This window comes from Euprymna scolopes, chromosome 36, assembly GCF_053919585.1.
Source record: "Euprymna scolopes isolate OS-2025 chromosome 36, ASM5391958v1, whole genome shotgun sequence".
Classification (NCBI taxonomy): Eukaryota; Metazoa; Mollusca; class Cephalopoda; order Sepiida; family Sepiolidae; genus Euprymna; species Euprymna scolopes.
Genome location: NC_136517.1, coordinates 9236711 through 9257500, shown reverse-complemented (window position 1 = coordinate 9257500; position 20790 = coordinate 9236711). Strand labels below are relative to the sequence as shown.

Sequence of the window (20790 nt, the reverse complement as noted above, 5' to 3'; positions counted from 1 at the left end):
ATTTTAACTTTTGAAATCCTGGGTAAAATATAATAATCAATAAAATTTAGCACTATAATAATAAATACACACTCTGCATAAATTAAAATATATTTACGTGTATTTTACAACCAGGCAACGCCGGGTAGCCTGCTAGTTTATATATATATATATATATATATATATATATATATATATATATATAAATGGCTTCCTTCAATCTCCCACCACACCTCTCCTGAGTCAACATTGTTGAATACCAGTGGCAAGTGGAGGTTCAGGACGATTGGAAACAATGCCGAGATAAGCACATACAGCGCCTAAAATTGCCAAATGGTCACCCATCTTGTACTAGCCTCAACGTTGCTTAACTTCGGTGATCTGACGAGGACCGGTGTGTCAACGTAATTATGCCGTACATACATACATATATATATATATATATATATATATATATATATATATATATATATATATATATATATATATATATATATATATATATATATATGTATAACAGTCTTTCATTCTGTTTTTGCATGCATTTCATCCGATAAAGATAAACGTCTTTATTTTGTTTCCGTTTATTTAATCTAAAACCCGAAGAAATAATTTTTATCGCTTTAAAATCACAAGAAAAAGCGAAACAGAGCCATGATGGACAGAAATGACAGATAATTTACTGCCTGAAAGAAGGAGAAAAAAAGTTTCAATTGCGAAAACTAATTAGATACGAGTGAAAGATAAAGAGTCATCATTATTCTATTCAGCATCCCCCTCCCCCCGGGGCCTGTGTAAATATTATTTTAAATAAATTTGTCTTCACCATTTGAAATGTGGAAATTTGGAATATGTCTTAAAGAAAAAAAAAATATCGGTTTGATTTTTTTAAATTTCATTTTATTGTCGTACTGTTTATTCACCCCAAACAAGGCACCATGCGACTAAGTCTGTGACAGCATAATGCCATGTAACAACCCTTTCAAATGTAACAACCCTTTAAAATAACCCAATGAAAATATTTATTAATGGATATCTACGATGAATTTACAAACATAAAAAAATTTCAGTTCCTTTTGTGCATTTCAAATATATTAGCTCTTAGCTGGTGTGACACGAACACAATTTCCCAATTGAAAATTCAAATATTTCAGAATAGCATTAAATTTGAATTAGGATCATTAAGCATCAATGACACAAGATTCCCCGGATTTACGGCTTAAGCTTAAGGGGTCTTAAGACTCCATTAAGCTTTAAATTTTAGACATTTTAGAGAATAAAAATAATGTACTAGATTTTGATCAACATTGGAATAAGGATTCTAGATATAAGGTTTAGTGTCATTAAATCTTGATTTTAATCGTAAGTAGACATAGAAGTGGTACAAAATTGTTATGTGGGGGGTGGGATCAATTTTACGAGTATTCTTCTAGTTATAACCTAATTGTATCACTGTACAAAGTGTATATACATCTTTTTGAGACCCATTGTACATAAACATCTTCAGCCACTAGACATTTTTTTTGTCACTTGTGATCTTCTGTTCTATGCTCTTCGCACGTTTGTGAACTTTAACTATGACAAATGTTCATTTCTGCTGTTCGATACTATTAGTACAAGAATTAGTGTTGCTTTTGATACGCAGTTTACTTGACCTGTGAGCATCCGGCATCATACGAATTAAGAGGTCGAAAGAAGAAATTGTTGTAAGACTTGAGCATGTATTCATTCGTGTTGACATTTTTATCTTGTCTTTTGCACAATCTGGTAAAAAGTGGATATCATAGATCACACTGCAATGCAAATTTTAAACTGGAGCTTTTCACATCGTTGTTTGCTCTCCTGAATGGTGAAGCATTGAGTTCGAGCTTTTTTTTTTTTTTTTTTTTTTTCACAGATTAAGTATAGATTATTTTTACTTTATCATGCTCATGCATCAATTTTGCATCCCCCCCCCGGTGACACCCCTCCCCCTCAAATAATATTACATTATTTTGTTGCTATAACTTAAAGTCACACTTAATCCGGTGGTGTAATGTTTATAAGTGTACCCTGTGTAGTTTTTAAGTTTTATCTAGACTCACAGACACACACAAAATTATAACTTTTTTTTTTTTTTTTTTTAACATAGGAATCACCACTTATCAAGGCCCGGAGGCCACTCGAGGATAAGGGTTAATGGGTATACGTTAGACAATGTAATTATAGCGTTTTTAATATAGGTAGTGTGATTATAGCGTTTTTAACATTTGTAAGTTGGATTATATAGGGGAACGGTTCATCAAGAACTTGCTTACATTAGACTTGAAGACAATCAGATTGTAGTCAGCTGGGAAGCACGCCAATGGAAGAGAGTTCCACAGGCATGCAGTTCTAAGAAAGAAGCTCTGCTCATGGAATCTACATTTATGTTTAGGCAGAGATAAAGAGTATGGGGCACTTTTGGTAGTGGTTCTGGCTAGACGGGTGTTTTTCATGAAAGTTTGGCAAGGGGGGAACCATAGATTGAAGCTCAGACGAGCACCTGCCATGGAAATAACGATAAAGCAGAGACAGGCTCGCAACGTCTCTTCTGTGGGAAAGAGTTTTTATATAATAGAAAATAATGCATTTCTAAATTCAGCATTAGAATTATTTATTTCATTTTACTGAACAGTTCCATTGACAGACTATGGACACCCACTGAAGGGTGCTTGTGCGTGAAGATTTTGTGGCAAAAGTTGCGCAATCTCCAACCACACCTCTCCTGAGTCGAACTATTCACTGATCAAACAAGCAAAATATTATTTTTATTTCCTTTCAAGTTTGGTTTCTTTTATACTCATTAGTCTTCACATGGGCTTTCAGCTTCACATGGGCTTGCCCCTTCACATGGGCTTGTTGCTTCACATCGGCTTGTCAGGTTGCTTCTCCATAAAACAAGTCGCACCTCTTGTGGCGTTTTTCTGGTTTCCATGCGTCAGCACAACTTTTGTTTCTTCGAGGCAAGATTGTGACATTACTGCTGCATATACACAGTGTGATGATGAATGGAAGTGAAACCTGGCCGGTGAGGATTGAGGATATGCGTTTCATGGAGAGAAATGGGGGTGAGAATGATACGATGGATGTGTTATGTGAGTCTGAATGATAGTCTGATATCAGATGAGCTCAAATGAACATGAAATCTGGATAGAGAAATGCGTGCAGAACAGGAGAGTTTGATATCATGAAAAAAAAAATGGATGAGTAGTTGGGTTACTAAATGTAGAACAGTTGAGGTAGCAGAGTTCGTTGGCAAGGAAGGAAATGATAAAAGGAATACTTGAGGGAAAGACGAATAAAGATCTGGTCAGAGATAGAGATTAGTTTGGAGGTAAGGTTTGAAAGCCATTATACAAATAATAATAATAATAATAATAATAATAATAATAATAATAATAATAATAATAATAATAATGTTAATAGTAACAATAAAAATCGTAATAGTTGGTTGTTTTGGTTTCATGGCATATCTACCATTTTTGGGTTACTTAATGCTTCAAGTTCTTTATATCTTTAAACATTTTTTTATGGAAATCGCTCCAGACAAGGCATGAAGCCACTTGATGTAAGGATCTAATAAATAAATAAATAGTACTTCAAGGTCAAAGATTTGCCAACGATAAGTGTTTAGATGGAATAGATTCTGACCCAGAAAATAACAATTCTTCCCTCGTTGTCAGAAGCATCAATCCTAGAATGCAAGGCGTAAAAGACAAAATAGGGGAAGCAAGAGTTACGTGACTTTCTTCTTTATTTATCACGTTTCGATTGGTTGTTTTGTTTGGTTTATATATATATATATATATATATATATATATATATATATATATATATATATATATATATATGTATAACAGTCTTTCATTCTGTTTTTGCATGCATTTCATCCGATAAAGATAAACGTCTTTATTTTGTTTCCGTTTATTTAATCTAAAACCCGAAGAAATAATTTTTATCGCTTTAAAATCACAAGAAAAAGCGAAACAGAGCCATGATGGACAGAAATGACAGATAATTTACTGCCTGAAAGAAGGAGAAAAAAAGTTTCAATTGCGAAAACTAATTAGATACGAGTGAAAGATAAAGAGTCATCATTATTCTATTCAGCATCCCCCTCCCCCCGGGGCCTGTGTAAATATTATTTTAAATAAATTTGTCTTCACGATTTGAAATTTGGAAATTTGGAATATGTCTTAAAGAAAAAAAAAATATCGGTTTGATTTTTTTAAATTTCATTTTATTGTCGTACTGTTTATTCACCCCAAACAAGGCACCATGCGACTAAGTCTGTGACAGCATAATGCCATGTAACAACCATTTCAAATGTAACAACCCTTTAAAATAACCCAATGAAAATATTTATTAATGGATATCTACGATGAATTTACAAACATAAAAAAATTTCAGTTCCTTTTGTGCATTTCAAATATATTAGCTCTTAGCTGGTGTGACACGAACACAATTTCCCAATTGAAAATTCAAATATTTCAGAATAGCATTAAATTTGAATTAGGATCATTAAGCATCAATGACACAAGATTCCCCGGATTTACGGCTTAAGCTTAAGGGGTCTTAAGACTCCATTAAGCTTTAAATTTTAGACATTTTAGACGTGATGGTTGAATGTTTTTGGGTTATTTAATGTCGAATCCAATAAATCTGGAAAAGTTTTTATGCTTCAAGTTCTTTATATCTTCAAATATTTATTCATGGTGTTTGGTTTGGTGGTTTTGTTTTATCACATATCAACTCTTTCCAGGTTGTTTAATGCTGAATGTAGTAATTTTTTAAAAAAGTTTTTATGCTGCAAGTTCTTTAGATGTTTGGTTTGGTTATTTTGTAGAGGAAAATTGTTTTTTTTTTTTTATTTGTTTTTTTTTGCTTTGCATAACAGAATTGAGTTTTGCACAGGGAAATGAATAATAATAATAATAATAATAATAATAATAATAATAATAATAATAATAATAATAAAAACCAATATCATCAATGTTTGGTGCATTTTTGATGAGGAAACCAGTATCTTCAGACAGCCTGATTTAGCAGAACCAGATGCCCTAACAGGTATTACCACGCCAGACTAAAGTGGACCTGAGAGCAATGGTAACTAAGAGGCAACTCCACATTCTCCACATCCCCCGAATGGGGCCTCAACACTTGATGTCTTTGAAGTTCAAGAATATTAATGGAAAAGAAGGAAGATGATGAACATTTTCCTTTTTTCTTGCAAGGAAAAATTATTTTTCAGAAAATATTACACAATATTTGCCAAAAATAAAGAAAAAATAAATAATAATAATCTTAACAAAATGAGAATCATTCCAAACCAAAATCATAATTGAAGACAAATCAGTGTTGCAAAATAAATTAAATGTTTCGAATAATCACCAACGCATTCATATTTTTTTTTTTTCTGCTAGAAATAATAATAAGAAAACCAAAAAAACATTTATGCCATTCATCTCTTTTCGCCATTCTCCATTCTTGTTCTTTGTTTCCATGAAAGAAGCAAATAAAATAATTATCCATGAAAAACGTAATATTATTATCACATTTATTCAAGGGAAAGATAATTTAATTAAGCAAATATCAGAAATCATCATTCATCGCAAATACGTGTAGATGCAATGGAATTGAGGCATGAAAAGATTGCATGGGAGAATGAACGCATTCCGAAAGTCAGAATTCCGCAGATTTCCATACGGATGAAATACTTGTCCTACTACCACAGCTGTAGAGAAATTTTCTTTTCTTTCCTCATATGCCTGGCATCAAATAGAATTTCCATGAACAGAGTTTATTTCCAAGAACTTCCGATCTGTAGAACACATTACCATAGGACTGCTTTCCTTCAGAATACAATATGATCGTCTTAGAATTCAATTTTAACAAATAGACTAATCTTATTAGTGATCGAATTTCAATCCTGTAAATGTTCGTCATTAATCAATTGACAATCGATTTATCGAGAAAATTCTTGTGGGACATTTTTCTTTTTCATTTTTTAAAATCATATTGAACCAGGGAAAACGAGTAAGAGAAAGAATGAGGGAAAAGAGACAGAGAGAGAGAGAAAGGGGAGAGAAAGAAAGAGTGAGGGGGAGAGAAAGAAAGATTGAGGGGGAGAGAAAGAAAATGTGAGGGGGAGAGAAAGAAAATGTGAGGGGGAGAGAAAGAGAAAAGAGGAAGATAAACAGTAAAGAAGGAGAGCAAAAATAAGCAGGCGGAGGAGAGTCGAAGGAACAGGTTGAGAGAGACAATATAAAAAAGATGTTACCCATCCTATTTTTTTTTTTTTTTTTTTTAACTTTTTCTAATTTTTTATCCATGCTCCTCGGCAATGCCGGGTAGTTTTAGTCATTTTTTTTCTTTCTTTTTTTTTTTTTTGTTTTTTAAACAAAATAAGACATTTCTAATAAATAAACAAAATAACTTAACGCAGTACTCTGAAATTTAATCTCAACTGGCCTTATCTTGCGAAAACAGAATAAAATAAAACATTTAATAATTTCGAGGAAATGAAAAATAGTTATATTAAAATAACGAAAATGGCTGACAACATTCCCCTCCCCGTCCTAATATTTTACTGAAACCTAAATATCTAAGAAATTTTCTCAGTTTATTTTTTTTTTAATTACTTGCTTCCTCTGAATATAATTTTACATTAATATTCGATAATAATCGATAGAAATATTCCAGAATAAAATTGGAAAATCAACAACTTCGATCTTCTCACTCTCCAAAAACGGTGCTAAAATATTGATCAATTCTCAAAGACAAAAATCAAGAATTATCTTCTGATTGTGACACAAACTTTCTGAAAATGAATAACTTTTTAGCGTCAACTAAAATGGTAAAAAATAACATTACACAGCAAGAATTGTTTTTCTTTTTTTTTTTACATAGGCATCACCACATATTAAGGCCCAGAGGCCACTCGAGGATAAGGATTAAACAGTGTACAGTAGAAATTGGACAATATAGTAATCGTTAGTAATGGAAATTCGGTAAATTTGTTAACTTAAGTGGAACAGCTCATTGAGAACTTGTTTACATTGAACTTGAAGACAACCATATTGTAGTCAGCTTGAAAGCAGGCAAACGGAAGACAGTTCCACAGGCGTGCAGTTCTAAGAAAGAAGCTTTGTTCATGAAATCTACGTTTAGGTTTAGGCACAGATAAAGAGTGGGGGGATTATTGATAGTGTTTTCAGCTAGACGAGTGTTTTTTGTGAAAGTTTGATGGGGGGACCATAGATTGGAGCTCAGACGAGCACTTGCCATGAAAATAATGATAAAGCAGAGACAGACTGTGAGAAAGAGGTTGTAGAGAAGAAAAAAGGGTATCCCTTACTAGGCCACGTAGTCTATTTTGAACTCTGCCAAGGCAGGATATACTGTATCTCTACAAAGCTACAACTTGCCCATGCATAGAGGACCTTTTTTTTTCATGCGTAGGAAAGATTAACAAGATGTTTGTTTATATTACATTTAAAATTCTGCATATCAGTACAGTCAGGGAAGCAGGAAGGAAATTCCAAAGTCTAGCTGTTATGACATTTTGGTTGGTGCATCAACCATTAGCCTTCCCACCCTTAGACAGGATCCAATGAAAGAGTCTCTAATCTAATAGGTCCCATACCATCTATGCAGTTCCCATCACCGTAATGTTGCATTATTTTTTCTTGTTTCACAAGAACTTTGCAAAACGTGATGATGAATTTTCTACATTTCTACCCATCATTGTAAATATGCCCCCCCCCGAGTAACCTGACAATCAGCAAGATCCCACCCCTTCACTGTAGAGACCCCAAAATGCTGGGAACCTTTCTATTCTAATAGCTTCTTTCCTTGAGCCGCTTGCCTTCGAAACTTCCTCCCTACTCTCCTGTTTCTTAAACAATATCAACCTGCAAAAATTTAAATGTTATGTGAACAAGTATCTTTCTGCACAAATCCCCACTTAGGATACCCCTATAAATCTAATCCCTTACGTCTCAATGGCAATGTGTGCCTTGTGTGATGTGAACTATGTCACTTTGTTCTTTTTTTATCACTAACAACCTTCTCTTGGATTTCATTTTTCTTATGATCGGACTTATTTTTTGTTTTTCGAAAATCAGGTCTTCGAGGTTTGTGGGATATATCATGGTTCAGATTATCATTTGCATCCAACTGTAGCCAAAGATAATTCCATCATTTCATTTTCTCACGTTTCCTTGTTGTCTTTTAGTCTTTTGGGATAGGTGACAGTGGTCAAGTGGTTAATAACACAGACTAACGACCTGGGTGTTCCAAGTTCGAATCCAGTCCGTTTCTACAAAAATCACTTTCATTTAGGATGTTGGCCCCTCGCATAAGTATTTGATTATCTTTATAGAAAAAATCTCACTAGAAAAATATCAGGGGAACTGATGTCAACAATAGCATCTTCGGATTCATACAGTATGATGATGCAGAGTCTTTTTGTTTTTGCATTTGTAGCTTTGGAATGTTTACTAGCTATATATATGCTCTGAAAGTGTAAATTCATTCTTATTGAGCTTAATTGTGGCAATTTGGAACAAAAATTATTGAACATATACATTAAAGGTATAGTTTTTATAATCGAATGTATCTATATATATATATATATATATATATATATATATATATATATATATATATACACTCCTATAAATTCGTTTTTCTTTTGTGTGTATTGATATTCATATTAAAAACCCTCTCTTCTATTTATTTAAAAAGAAAATACAATTTTCTCATATATGGGCCATGGAATTGCATTCCCTAGCAAACGATCTAGTTAATTTGCATATTCTTTTAAACATTCATTTTAATTAATTCCCTATTAGTTGCCTCGGTTGTCTGAATGGATAATCATCTTTAGTTAACTATTACGTGTAATTATATTCATGCAGATATTCTATATGATTTATACTTGCATAATATTTGCGTAAAAAGTTTATAGTAAACACAAAATTGTTTCCATATATATTCATGTATACATATATATTTTTGTTTAACAAATTTTGCCTACCAAACTCCTCCTAGAGTTTTTGGTCTACACACATGAAACTTTATATATAAGGTATTTGAATCCATGCAAACCTTTATATTTGGGTTTTAGTCTGGAAAAATCCGTGCAAAAGTGTGAAAATGAAAAAAAATGAAATTTGTCAGGTGAAGGTTGAATGCCGGCATTACGAATGCATAACGTAGTAGCTATTGGTTCATGTTTTAATTTTTAGCCATGCAGTAAACATGTTTTCATAGCCCAGTCATTAACGGCAGAGGTAAAATAAATCATGAACTGAACGTTTTGGTTTCGATTCTCGGTGGTGGCACGTGAGTCTTTTTTTATATTTTTAAATCATTACTTTATATTGCATCCAATCTATATATCTATAAAAGTGAAAATGTCTGTCTATCTTTTCTCCATGGTAGTTAAGGAAGACTATTATACAGAAAGGCATTACTTTACATATTCACACTTTTATATATATATATATATATATATATATATATATATATATATATATATATATATATATATATATATATATATATATATATATGAACAGTACATAGGGCCCTAGCAAAGCTGGGCAGAACTGCTAGTATATATATATATATATATATATATATATATATATATATATATAAAATATTAAAATAGAAGACATTTGTCAAGTTCGGAATAATCAGTTGGACAGAATATCAACAAAACTTGCTTACTTTTTCGACAGACATATCCTCTCCAAATCTTTTGTAGAACGATGGCCTTTCCGCAGAGATATAACTGTCGACGATCTTCCAATGGTTCAAATACTGAATTTCGTAAAAAGACCTGAGAAAAAATAAGAAAAAAAAATTCACATCAATATTTCAACATCAGACATTTTTGATTGGGACAAAAATTAAGTACGATAAACATATATTTTTTTTAATTTTGAAAAATGGTACATTAGATTAAAAGAAGATGTTGGGATTTTATCTGTTTATCCATTTAAATATGGGAAGGAAAATATATGGGGCTACCACTCGTCCATGTATGGAGTATTGTTGTCACATTTGGGCTGGTGCATCTGCTACCAGTCTCTCACTCCTGGGCAGGGTTCAAAAGAAGAGTTGCCAATCTGATAGGTCCTGAACTAACATCTAAGCTTCAGCCTCTGTCCCATCGATGAAATGCTGCATCCCTCTACCTGTTCTACAAGTATTTTAATGGTTAATGCCCTGACGAACTACAAGCACTTGTACTCCCTCAACGTAAACACCCTCGACAAACCCGACAAGCAGCTAAATCTCACCCCATTCACAGTAGAGATCCCTAGGTGTAAGAAAGCCTTCTACTCCAATAGTTTATTCCTCAGAACTGCTAGATTTTGGAACTCCATTCTGGAATTCTGCTTTCCCAACTGTACTGACATGCAGAAGTTCAAGTGCAATGTGAACAGACATCTTGCTGCTCATCTCCCCACATAATACTCCTGCAACTTATGGCCCTGATAGTAGCCCTCTACTTCAAAGTGGTACTGTGCCTTATTTGGGGTGAAAATGGAATAAAAAAAAAAATTCAGGTTCATTTTATTTAAAATAAAAAAGAACGGTTTACATAACATGCGATGCAAGATTGAATGAACAAAACAATGGTTTGTTTATTCATTTTATTTCAGTTATTCACACTACTGCTCCCATCCTAAGTAGTATTTTCACAACGTTTCAGTCGATGTAACCTCCGATTTTCTTCAGATTTATTTTATTCTTAGGAATCTGCACAGAATTTTGAACGGAACCCTATATTTAATCCATGATGGTAGCAAGGACCCGTGGTGTAATGGATAAACTACTTGGTAAAATTCAGTTGCAAGTTACACTCTTCTGGAGGTTGAAGGTTCAATCCTCAGTGTGAGCAAGACTCAAAATACAATTGCAAATTGCTTAAGACTTCTACACAGTCATGGCTGATGGAACAAGGACATGCTACCTCTGTGGATTAAATAAAGGGTTTTACTCAACAAGATATCCCTGCTGAAGGAAAAATTTGAGCTATAAATGTTATTGTTTGGTGAAAACGACAACTTGATGTCACTTTGAGAGACATAACGAAATATAATTTCGTTTCCGAGTTGTCTGGCCTCTCAGTGCAGTACCAGACTGAGAGTTCACAGGGTTAACCTTTCGATCATGAGAAACAGGCCTGATAGAGTTTGCAGAATCGCTGGTGCATACGGGGAGTAGGGGATCCCCCTGAGGTGACGTCATTAGTTGTGATTGATCCAGGAAGCAGCCTCGAGCCACACCATCACTTCACTACATAAGCGAATCCCCACGCCAAAATCGTGAGTTGGAGCTGAGATTTGAGAGATATCAAATACAATCGAGAGTCGTCACCCCCTCCTCTCTTCCTGAACCGCCGCCACCACCACCACCACCACCACCACCACACCGTAAAACCGAGAATAATTAATCTAATTGGGACTCAGTAGAATTTTGTCAAAATCAACATTTGAACAATTATATATAAGTAAATATTGTGTATATCTATCTTGAATTAACCAGTAGAATAGAATTAACCGAGTCTTTCTTTTGTGTGCACGAGATTTACTCACTAATAACACGAAAGTGAAATCAACTCTAACCAAATCAATCAACGGGTCCTACTATGCTGAAATACCTAACAAAGGATCCCCTGCGAAGGACGAGCATGGGTCACATTTGGGTGACCTGCGATGGAGATAGCTTTCTATTTGGTTCCAGGACCGAGCATAGGTCACACCCGCCCAACACCGGATAAGTACAGGTAGTATTACATCAATAAATTACAATTATTGAAAGAATTAAATATGTGAATAATGTCAATAAATCATGATTTTTTTTTTTAATTTTTTATTCACAGATTATAATATTAACATGTTGAACAATTTCATGTACAAAAATTGAATCTTGCAATTTGCAAATGTTTATGGCGTTCAAACAACAACCCTTTGTACATTTTATTCAAAAGAAACTCTTGGAATGATTCCATAAAAAATAAAATGAAATAAAATTATTCGTTGTTTATTTATTTGCTTGCTTATACACAATGGTATGCGCACCCGATTATAGACTTTATGGTTCTGGGTTTGAGTCTGTATAGTCAGCCTCACTGACAAGCCATAGACACAGTGAAACATGTCCATGGATAATTATTTTATATATAAATCAAGTAAATAAATAAATAATGAACATATGTGCATTATATATATATATAGTAAGTTATAAAATATATATGGCGATTAAGCTACACAGAATATTCCGCGTTTCATCCATGCTAGGATTCATTAGGCTTATGCATCATCAGGAATCCTAGCATGGATGAAACGTGGAATATTCTGTGTAGCTTAATCGCCATATATATTTTATAACTTACTACCTAGCTCTACCTATGTATTGAACACTGTTGAAGTAAATACTTAAAGTTTACGCATAAATTCATACTTTCGTATATAAATTTGTGATTAAATGAAGTAGTTATATATATATATATATATATATTAGTGCTCGGACGATTAAACGAAATTTTGGGGGATATCGAAATCGGAAAAATTTATGCCCATTTTCTGATGCCAAAAACGATTCTTTTAACTGTTTATTTTATTTAAAACAAAATCTTTCCCTGCTGGTAGTAATGATAAAATTATAAATATTTATTAATTTTAAACTACCAGTAAAGTTAAAAACTGCATATCATTCTTCACAGATATATTTTTTACGTTTGAGAAAATATCTGCACATTTAACGTGAGGTTTTACGGTAATCGGGGAAAAATAGCAACTCTATAGCTAAATATTTTAGAGATTTATAAAGAATTAGAATCAGTAACTGTATAAGACTGTGCCATCACTAATATATATATATATATATATATATACACATCCAAATGTATGGGCGATTTGTGAATTCTAAAGAGATAATCTTTTGCAACTTCCAGGGGAGAGATAAATCAAATTAAATTTAATAGTCGTCGTCGTCGACGACGACGACGACAAAAAAAAAAAAAAAAAAAAAAAATCGATATCAACTATGCATATGTGGAGTCAGAGATAGCTTTGTGGCCGGGTTCGAATCTCCTGACCGGCGGTAATCATGGCACCCTGCACTGATGATTCTCGAAAGGATGAAACACTAGTGTCTGCAGGTGAAAAGTGGGAGGAGGCTTATTGGGCGATAATCTAATGGGTCAGTTCTTTCGCCAGAGTTTTTGTAAACTGGTACCATAGAAGCAGTTTTCCAGCAGCCAGGAAAGCAAGATTCGTTAAGGCATTTGTTAAAGAGTTTAGAGAGAACAGGAGCGACCTCAGTGGAACATTTTTTTAATAGCACAACCAGGATGAGGTCAGGTCCACATGCTTTTGAGGTGCCTAGGATTTTATAATATCAAGTACTTGGGAAGGCGTGAAAAATTGTTATAGTAATAATTATGTCAGCCCCTTTAAGAACTCTGTTCTTATTGTTGAGCACTTTTAAGTTGAAATGTGAGTCGGTCACTTAAGCTCACATGCGAAGATCATGATGTTATATGGACGGATGTCTCAACATTTAAAAATAAATGTTTAAATTTCAACGATATTTCTCACGGTTAAAGTTGACCGTGTGTGTTTCTCCTTGCTAATGGAGTCAGAATGATGAAACACTAGTGTCTGTAGGTATTTAAAATGTTATAGTAATAATTATATATATATATGTGTGTGTGTGTGTGTGTGTGTGTGTGTGTGTGTGTGTATGTGTGTGTGCATGTGTGTGATACATATTTACATATATATATATATATATATATATTAGTAAATGTCGAATTATTTTAGTCGAAATTATATAGCAATATTGACCATAATTGAAGAATGATTGGTACGAGTTTAAATATTTAACTTTGACTAAAAAATTTTTTCCGGAATTAACTATGGCATTCTTATACACAATGATATGCACATCCGATTATAGACTTTATTGTTCTGGGTTTGAGTCTGTACAGTCAGCCTCGCTGGCAAGCCGTATATACAGTGAAACATGTCCTTGGCTAATTATTTTATATATAAATCAAGTAAATAAATAAATAATGAACATATGTGCATTATATATATATATATATATATATATATATATATATATATATATATATATATATATAAATCCCCAAAACAGTGTTTCATGGTAAACAACTGATGATCCCTTAAAAAATAAATTATTATCGGTACTATAGTGAATTCGAGAGAGCAAGTTTATACAGTGATTGCAGGTGATTGAATGATTTGCTGACTACATGGTTTTCTAACGAATGATAACATTTTTTTTTTGCATAGTTTTTCTAACGAATGATAAAAAAAAATTTTTTTGTATAGTTTTAAAGGTTAAAAACTTCCAAGACTATATATGTTGAGACCTCTTCATAATACAGATAGTAAATATAGCTGTTGACAAATGCTCATCAAGAAAAGCAACTAAAACAATGTTTTTTTTTTTTTTCAAATATAAATTTTTGCTTCTCTAAACAAAGCAAGATATATAATCTTAAGGAATTCAAAAAATATTTCAGTAGAGTATTTTAAATTGAAATTTAAAAATTTTTTAGATAGCTTTGATTATTGTGAAATTTTAGACAGCTTTGATTATTGTGAAATTTTAGACAGCTTTGATTATTGTGAAATTTTAGACAGCTTTGATTATTGTGAAATTTTAGACAGCTTTGATTATTGTGAAATTTTAGACAGCTTTGATTATTGTGAAATTTTAGACAGCTTTGATTATTGTGAAATTTTAGATAGCTTTGATTATTGTAAAATTTTAGATAGCTTTGATTATTGTAAAATTTTAGATAGCTTTGATTATTGTAAAATTTTAGATAGCTTTGATTATTGTAAAATTTTAGATAGCTTTGATTATTGTAAAATTTTAGATAGTTTTGATTATTGTAAAATTTTAGACAGCTTTGATTATTGTGAAATTTTAGACAGCTTTGATTATTGTGAAATTTTAGACAGCTTTGATTATTGTGAAATTTTAGATAGCTTTGATTATTGTGAAATTTTAGATAGCTTTGATTATTGCGAAATTTTAGATAGCTTTGATTATTGTGAAATTTTAGATAGCTTTGATTATTGTGAAATTTTAGATAGCTTTGATTATTGTGAAATTTTAGACAGCTTTGATTATTGTGAAATTTTAGACAGCTTTGATTATTGTGAAATTTTAGATAGCTTTGATTATTGTAAAATTTTAGATAGCTTTGATTATTGTAAAATTTTAGATAGCTTTGATTATTGTGAAATTTTAGATAGCTTTGTATTATTGTGAAATTTTAGACAGCTTTGATTATTGTGAAATTTTAATACGTATTGGACATTAATTGATATTATAATTAATAATATTTGGAGTTTTTGCATTGAATTTGATCATACTCATCAGACACCAATAAAGCAAGATTTCTTAAATTTCAATATATTCTTAAACATTTTTTTTTACATGGGAGTCACTACTTATCAAGGCCCAGAAACCACTCGAAGATAAAGGTTAATGAGTGAACTCTGTGATAAAAGGTAATACTAGAAATTGATTATTTATGAGGGCGGCTCAACAAGAGTTTGTTTACCTTAGACTTGAAAACGAACAAATTTAGACATTTTCTAGAATCAAAATCATGTAATGGATTTTGATAAAAAATAGTTAAGACTTTTATACCTAAGCATTAGTAACGATATAAATTGATTTTAATGCTCATGAAAATAACGATATAAATTGATTTTAATGCTCATGAAATGTGTGCAAGGTTGTTTGAGGAATTAATTTTACTCGTCCTGGAACAAGTATTTTTCGAGTTGTCTAAAATCTTTGCCACCAAATAAATCAAAACTTAAAAAAATAAATAAAAATAAATAATAATGTGCAAATGGTTTCATTCTATTTGATGGAATCGAGATTATTCTAAACTCTAAACAATTCTCTTCATATGTCAGAACAAATGTTTAGTCATTCAATCATGGAATAAATCGATATTCACATTCAACGAATGATGATATCGATAATAAAAACAAACAAAATGATGATGATTCTTGTCACCAAATCAAAAACCATCGCACGCCACTTAATCCAATATGGCCGCCTACTTTAAGAATGAACTAAACATTAGCTTATGTCAACCCCAACCAGAATTACAGAACTTGCCGCGTTTCATACAAATAAAGTCTTTATAAGATGTGACATCTGTGGATTTGATAAATATTCAACAACATGGCCGATAAGAGGAAATAAAGAAGCTTTAAAAATAAATAAATAAAATAAAATGTTAACACAAATTCGGTTGAGATTTTCCAAACGCAGTTAAGCAGACATTATTTTTAAAGACATTTTAAAAGTTAGAATTATAATGGATTAAGATTTTCGAAAGAATAAACTTGTTTTGCATACAAACGGAGATGGGGAGAGCGAGCGTAACAGGTTTCAAGAATTATACAACAGTTTTCTGCTCTATCAGCACGGATAGTTTTAGAACGAGAAGCCATAATTCTGTGTGCGTGTGTGTCGAGCAAAGGGTCAGAAACTACACAAGATACATTTACAAACCTTACATCATTTGATGGTAAGAAAAATACTGTAATATTGATTCCCTTTGGGTGTTCAGGGATGAAATTAGTACATGGACAAAGCTAGGAAAAAAATTATTTTATTTTTACACTGTAGTTGCTTTAAAAACATGGAAATTAGGTCAAGCAGTCAGTCATTTTTTTTTTGTTTTCTTTCTGTTTTTCCTATTACACTGAACTAGTTGAGATGAAGAGAGAGGAATGGAGCAGTTGGACAGAAGAAAGTGAGATTAGCAGTTGGAGGACAAAGAGAGAGAGAGAGAGAGAGAGAGAGTAGCAGTTGGAGGACAAAGACAGAGAGACTAGCAGTTGGAGGACAAAGAGAGAGAGAGAGAGAGAAAGAGAGAGAGAGAATAGCAGTTGGAGGACAAAGAGAGAGAGAGAGTAGCAGTTGGAGGACAAAAAGAGAGAGAGAGTAGCAGTTGGAGGACAAAGACAGAGAGACTAGCAGTTGGAGGACAAAGAGAGAGAGAGAGAGAGAAAGAGAGAGAGAGAGAATAGCAGTTGGAGGACAAAGAGAGAGAGAGAGAGTAGCAGTTGGAGGACAAAAAGAGAGAGAGAGTAGCAGTTGGAGGACAAAGAGAGAGAGAGAGTAGCAGTTGGAGGACAAAATGAGAGAGAGAGAGAGAGAGTAGCAATTGGAGGACAAAATGAGAGAGAGAGAGAGTAGCAGTTTGAGGACAAAATGAGAGAGAGAGTAGCAGTTTGAGGACAAAGAGAGAGAAAGTAGCAGTTGGAGGACAAAATGAGAGAGAGAGAGAGTAGCAGTTGGAGGACAAAGAGAAAGTAAGGAGAAAGAAAGAAACAGCAATCGGTGAGATAGAGAGAGACGCAATTGGGGTGAGAGAGAGAGAGAGAGAGAGAGAGAGAGAGACAATCGGAGCGAAAGAGAAAGGGAAGCAGTGGGAGAGAAAGAAAAGTAACAGTTAAAGGCGAAGGAAAGAGAAAAGAAGACAAAGAAGTTTGAAAAGAAAGATTTTCTTTTTTTTACTCTTCTATTTTGTTATACACTCTCGAGCAACGCCAGGTAGCCCTACTGGTTTCTAACAACGAAAGAAAAGTAATAAATACAAATATTCATCTATCACCACATGAAAGAAAGAAAAATGCCGCAAATAAAAATAACGCCATTTGTTTTGTTCAAAGTAATTTGATTATCACATTGATAGTTATTTAGTCACACTATACCCCCCATTATAACCTTTGACCTTGTTTAAGTGCATGTTGCACGGAGTAAATCAGCGAGAATTTAACCCGAAAATTTGATTTGATCTTCGGATGAAGATGATTCTCATTCCGCTGTCGTCTCGCATTTGTTAACGCCTCCTGCCTAAAGCCAAGCCGATATAAAAATAAGTTAATGCATTTCTAGTGGCTGAGTTTACATTTTCGGCTCAGACAACCATCATTTGCTTCTGCGTTTATCCTCTGCAGCTGGGTCCACATTGGATTTCTCCCCCCACCCACCCAACCATATACATTCAAAGGCTTGGTCAGAGTGACGCCCAGCTGTCTTGAGATCTTGGTGCAAATTATCCAACCATTTCTGTTTCGATAATCGTCTCAACCTTTCCCATAAGGACCTCCTATTTTTGCGATGATGATGTTGATGATAATGATGATGCTGTTGATGATAATGATGTCATTTACATGTAATAATATAACACAGTATAGGTTAGAAATATGGACGAAGTTGTTTCAATTTGAAGCCACGTAATGGAAAAAAAAAATAATAAATAAAGAAAATAAAAACTTAATTCCTTCACCCTCAACTAGGCACTTTACTACAAAGAGGAGTCACTTTTTCGCCAATATTTTCAAAAGTTATCTCGCCTTAATTTAAACCTTCGCCACTTCCGGTTTGGTGATGGATGCAACAGCAAAGCCGTCACATTTTTTTAATACATTCTTTTCCTTCTTCGCAGTATGGGTTCAAGTCTGCCTGCCTACTACCACTTTTTTTTTTCTCAGCACACACCTTCAAACACCCGGGCAACACCGGGCACCCAGGCTAGTCTAATATATAAATTAAATCGGAGGTAAATGAATTTAATAAATTAATGAGATTATTTTACATATGTTCAAAGAAATACTATAAATGATAGTTTTATATTAGTAAAAAAAAAAACAAATTATTTTCAGAAGGACATAAAAGCATTTTTATTTTTAATTAATCATAAAACAAATGAAGTCTTCGATTGGTGCCTATGAAACTTTATCGTATAAAAAGTGACCCGACTGAGCTCCAATCTATGTTCTCCCCACTGCAAGACAAATATTCTAAATATATAAATTTTGCTTCGGACAATTCTGTAAATAATTAAATTTCTTCCAGACAATTATTGTAAAGAAATAAATTTTTCATACTAATATTTGAAATAATTTTTTATAAACAAATACATAAAATAAATATAATTCCAAACAAATATTTAAAATAAAAAATTTTTTCTATACAAATATTTTAAAGTAAAAAATTTCTTCTATACAAATATTTTAAATTAAAAATTTCTTCTATACAAATATTTTAAATTAAAAAATTTCTTCTATACAAATATTTTAAAGTAAAAAATTTCTTCTATAAAAATATTTTAAAGTAAAAAATTTCTTCTATACAAATATTTTAAAGTAAAAACTTTCTTCTATAAAAATATTTTAAAGTAAAAAATTTCTTCTTTACAAATATTTTAAATTAAAATTTTTTCTATACAAATATTTGAAATAAAAAAATTTCTTCTATACAAATATTTTAAATTAAAAAATTTCTTATATACAAATATTTTAAATTAAAAGATTTCTTCTATACAAATATTTTAAATAAAAACATTTCTTCTATACAAATATTTTAAATAAAAACATTTCTTCTATACAAATATTTTAAATAAACAAGTTTCTTCTATACAGATATTTTAAATAAATTTCTTCCAGACAAATATTTTTAAATAAACACTTTTTTTCCAGACAAATATTTTAATAAATGAATTTCTTCCATAGAAATATTATTCTGATTTTATTTATTTTTTTGTTTGTTTCATCTGAGAAATATTTTCAATAACCATCGCAACAAAGAAAAAAGATTAAAAAAAAACAAAAAAACAAAAAATAGTGAAAAGGATTGCAAAAGACATTTTGTTCTTAGTGGTGCATTCTAATTATTGGAAGTAGCATAACGGCCATGGGAATTACAGTTTTGTCTCTGGTGCAATCAGACAAAGAACTTTGGCAAATGCAAGACCATACAGAAAGGGGGGGGAGCACAAGATAGGACAGGTCAAACATCAAATCCTTTTAATCTGCAGTACATTTAGAGATTACTTGACTTCTGACAAATCTAAAAACAGAGCCGGACAAAGTAGGAAAACTGTCATTGGGAAAATCATCATCATCATCAGTTTAATGTCAGTTGTACATATTGGAAGACTTTTAAAAACCGACTTCCAAATTAATTTATCTCTTACTAGGTCTTTATTTATCCCTCGTTATCTCACATCCATCTTTATCACTAACCCTTATGTTTCACTTGGCTTTTCCCTCCCATTTAACCCTGCTAACTCAAGAACTCTCATCCATTCTTCCAATGTGAGCAGACCACCGAAGTCTCTTGTTTTTTACACATGTAAAATGACTGGGTGCAAACAACTTCCAAAACTTTCAATACTTTAATTAAATGAGGATTTGACGATTAGTTTACAGCCGGAAGTGACGTTCTATTTGACAGTTTAAATTTAATTTAATTATTACAGTATCGTTCGATTATGTTTTAATTATACTAAATTATTATAAAAATATAAATAATTCTGAATTTAACGGTTGAAAAGACCAGAGAAGTGCAAAAATTTAATAAACATTTCTCTTTATTAAAATAAAATTCTAATTTTTTTTTCCTCCCAATTTCCGAATAGTAAAACATGATTCATCACGAGTTTTTTTTATATTTTCATAGGAGTCACCACTTATCAAGGCCCGGAGGCCACGCAAGGATAAGGGTTAATGGGATTATAGTGTAGTAATCATAAGTAGTGGAAATTTTGTCAATTGGATTACTTAGGGGGATGGTTCATCAAGAACTTGTTTATATTGGACTTGAAGACAATCAAATTGTAGTCAGCTGAAAAGCAGGTAAACGGAAGAGAGTTCCGTAGGTGTGGAGTTCTAAAAAAGAAGCTTTGTTCAT

General features: G+C 32.3%; 1 protein-coding gene across 2 annotated transcripts in view; it reads right to left on the bottom strand.

Moving 5' to 3' along the window:
• LOC145260324 (myosin-VIIa-like) overlaps positions 1-20790 on the bottom strand; it is a 965294-nt gene that overhangs the window by 515728 nt on the left and 428776 nt on the right. For both annotated transcript variants that reach the window (XM_080118214.1, XM_080118215.1), the window contains exon 15: positions 9739-9850. In XM_080118214.1, coding sequence (XP_079974340.1) covers positions 9739-9850 — 112 coding nt within the window. The remainder of the gene's footprint in view (positions 1-9738; positions 9851-20790) is intronic.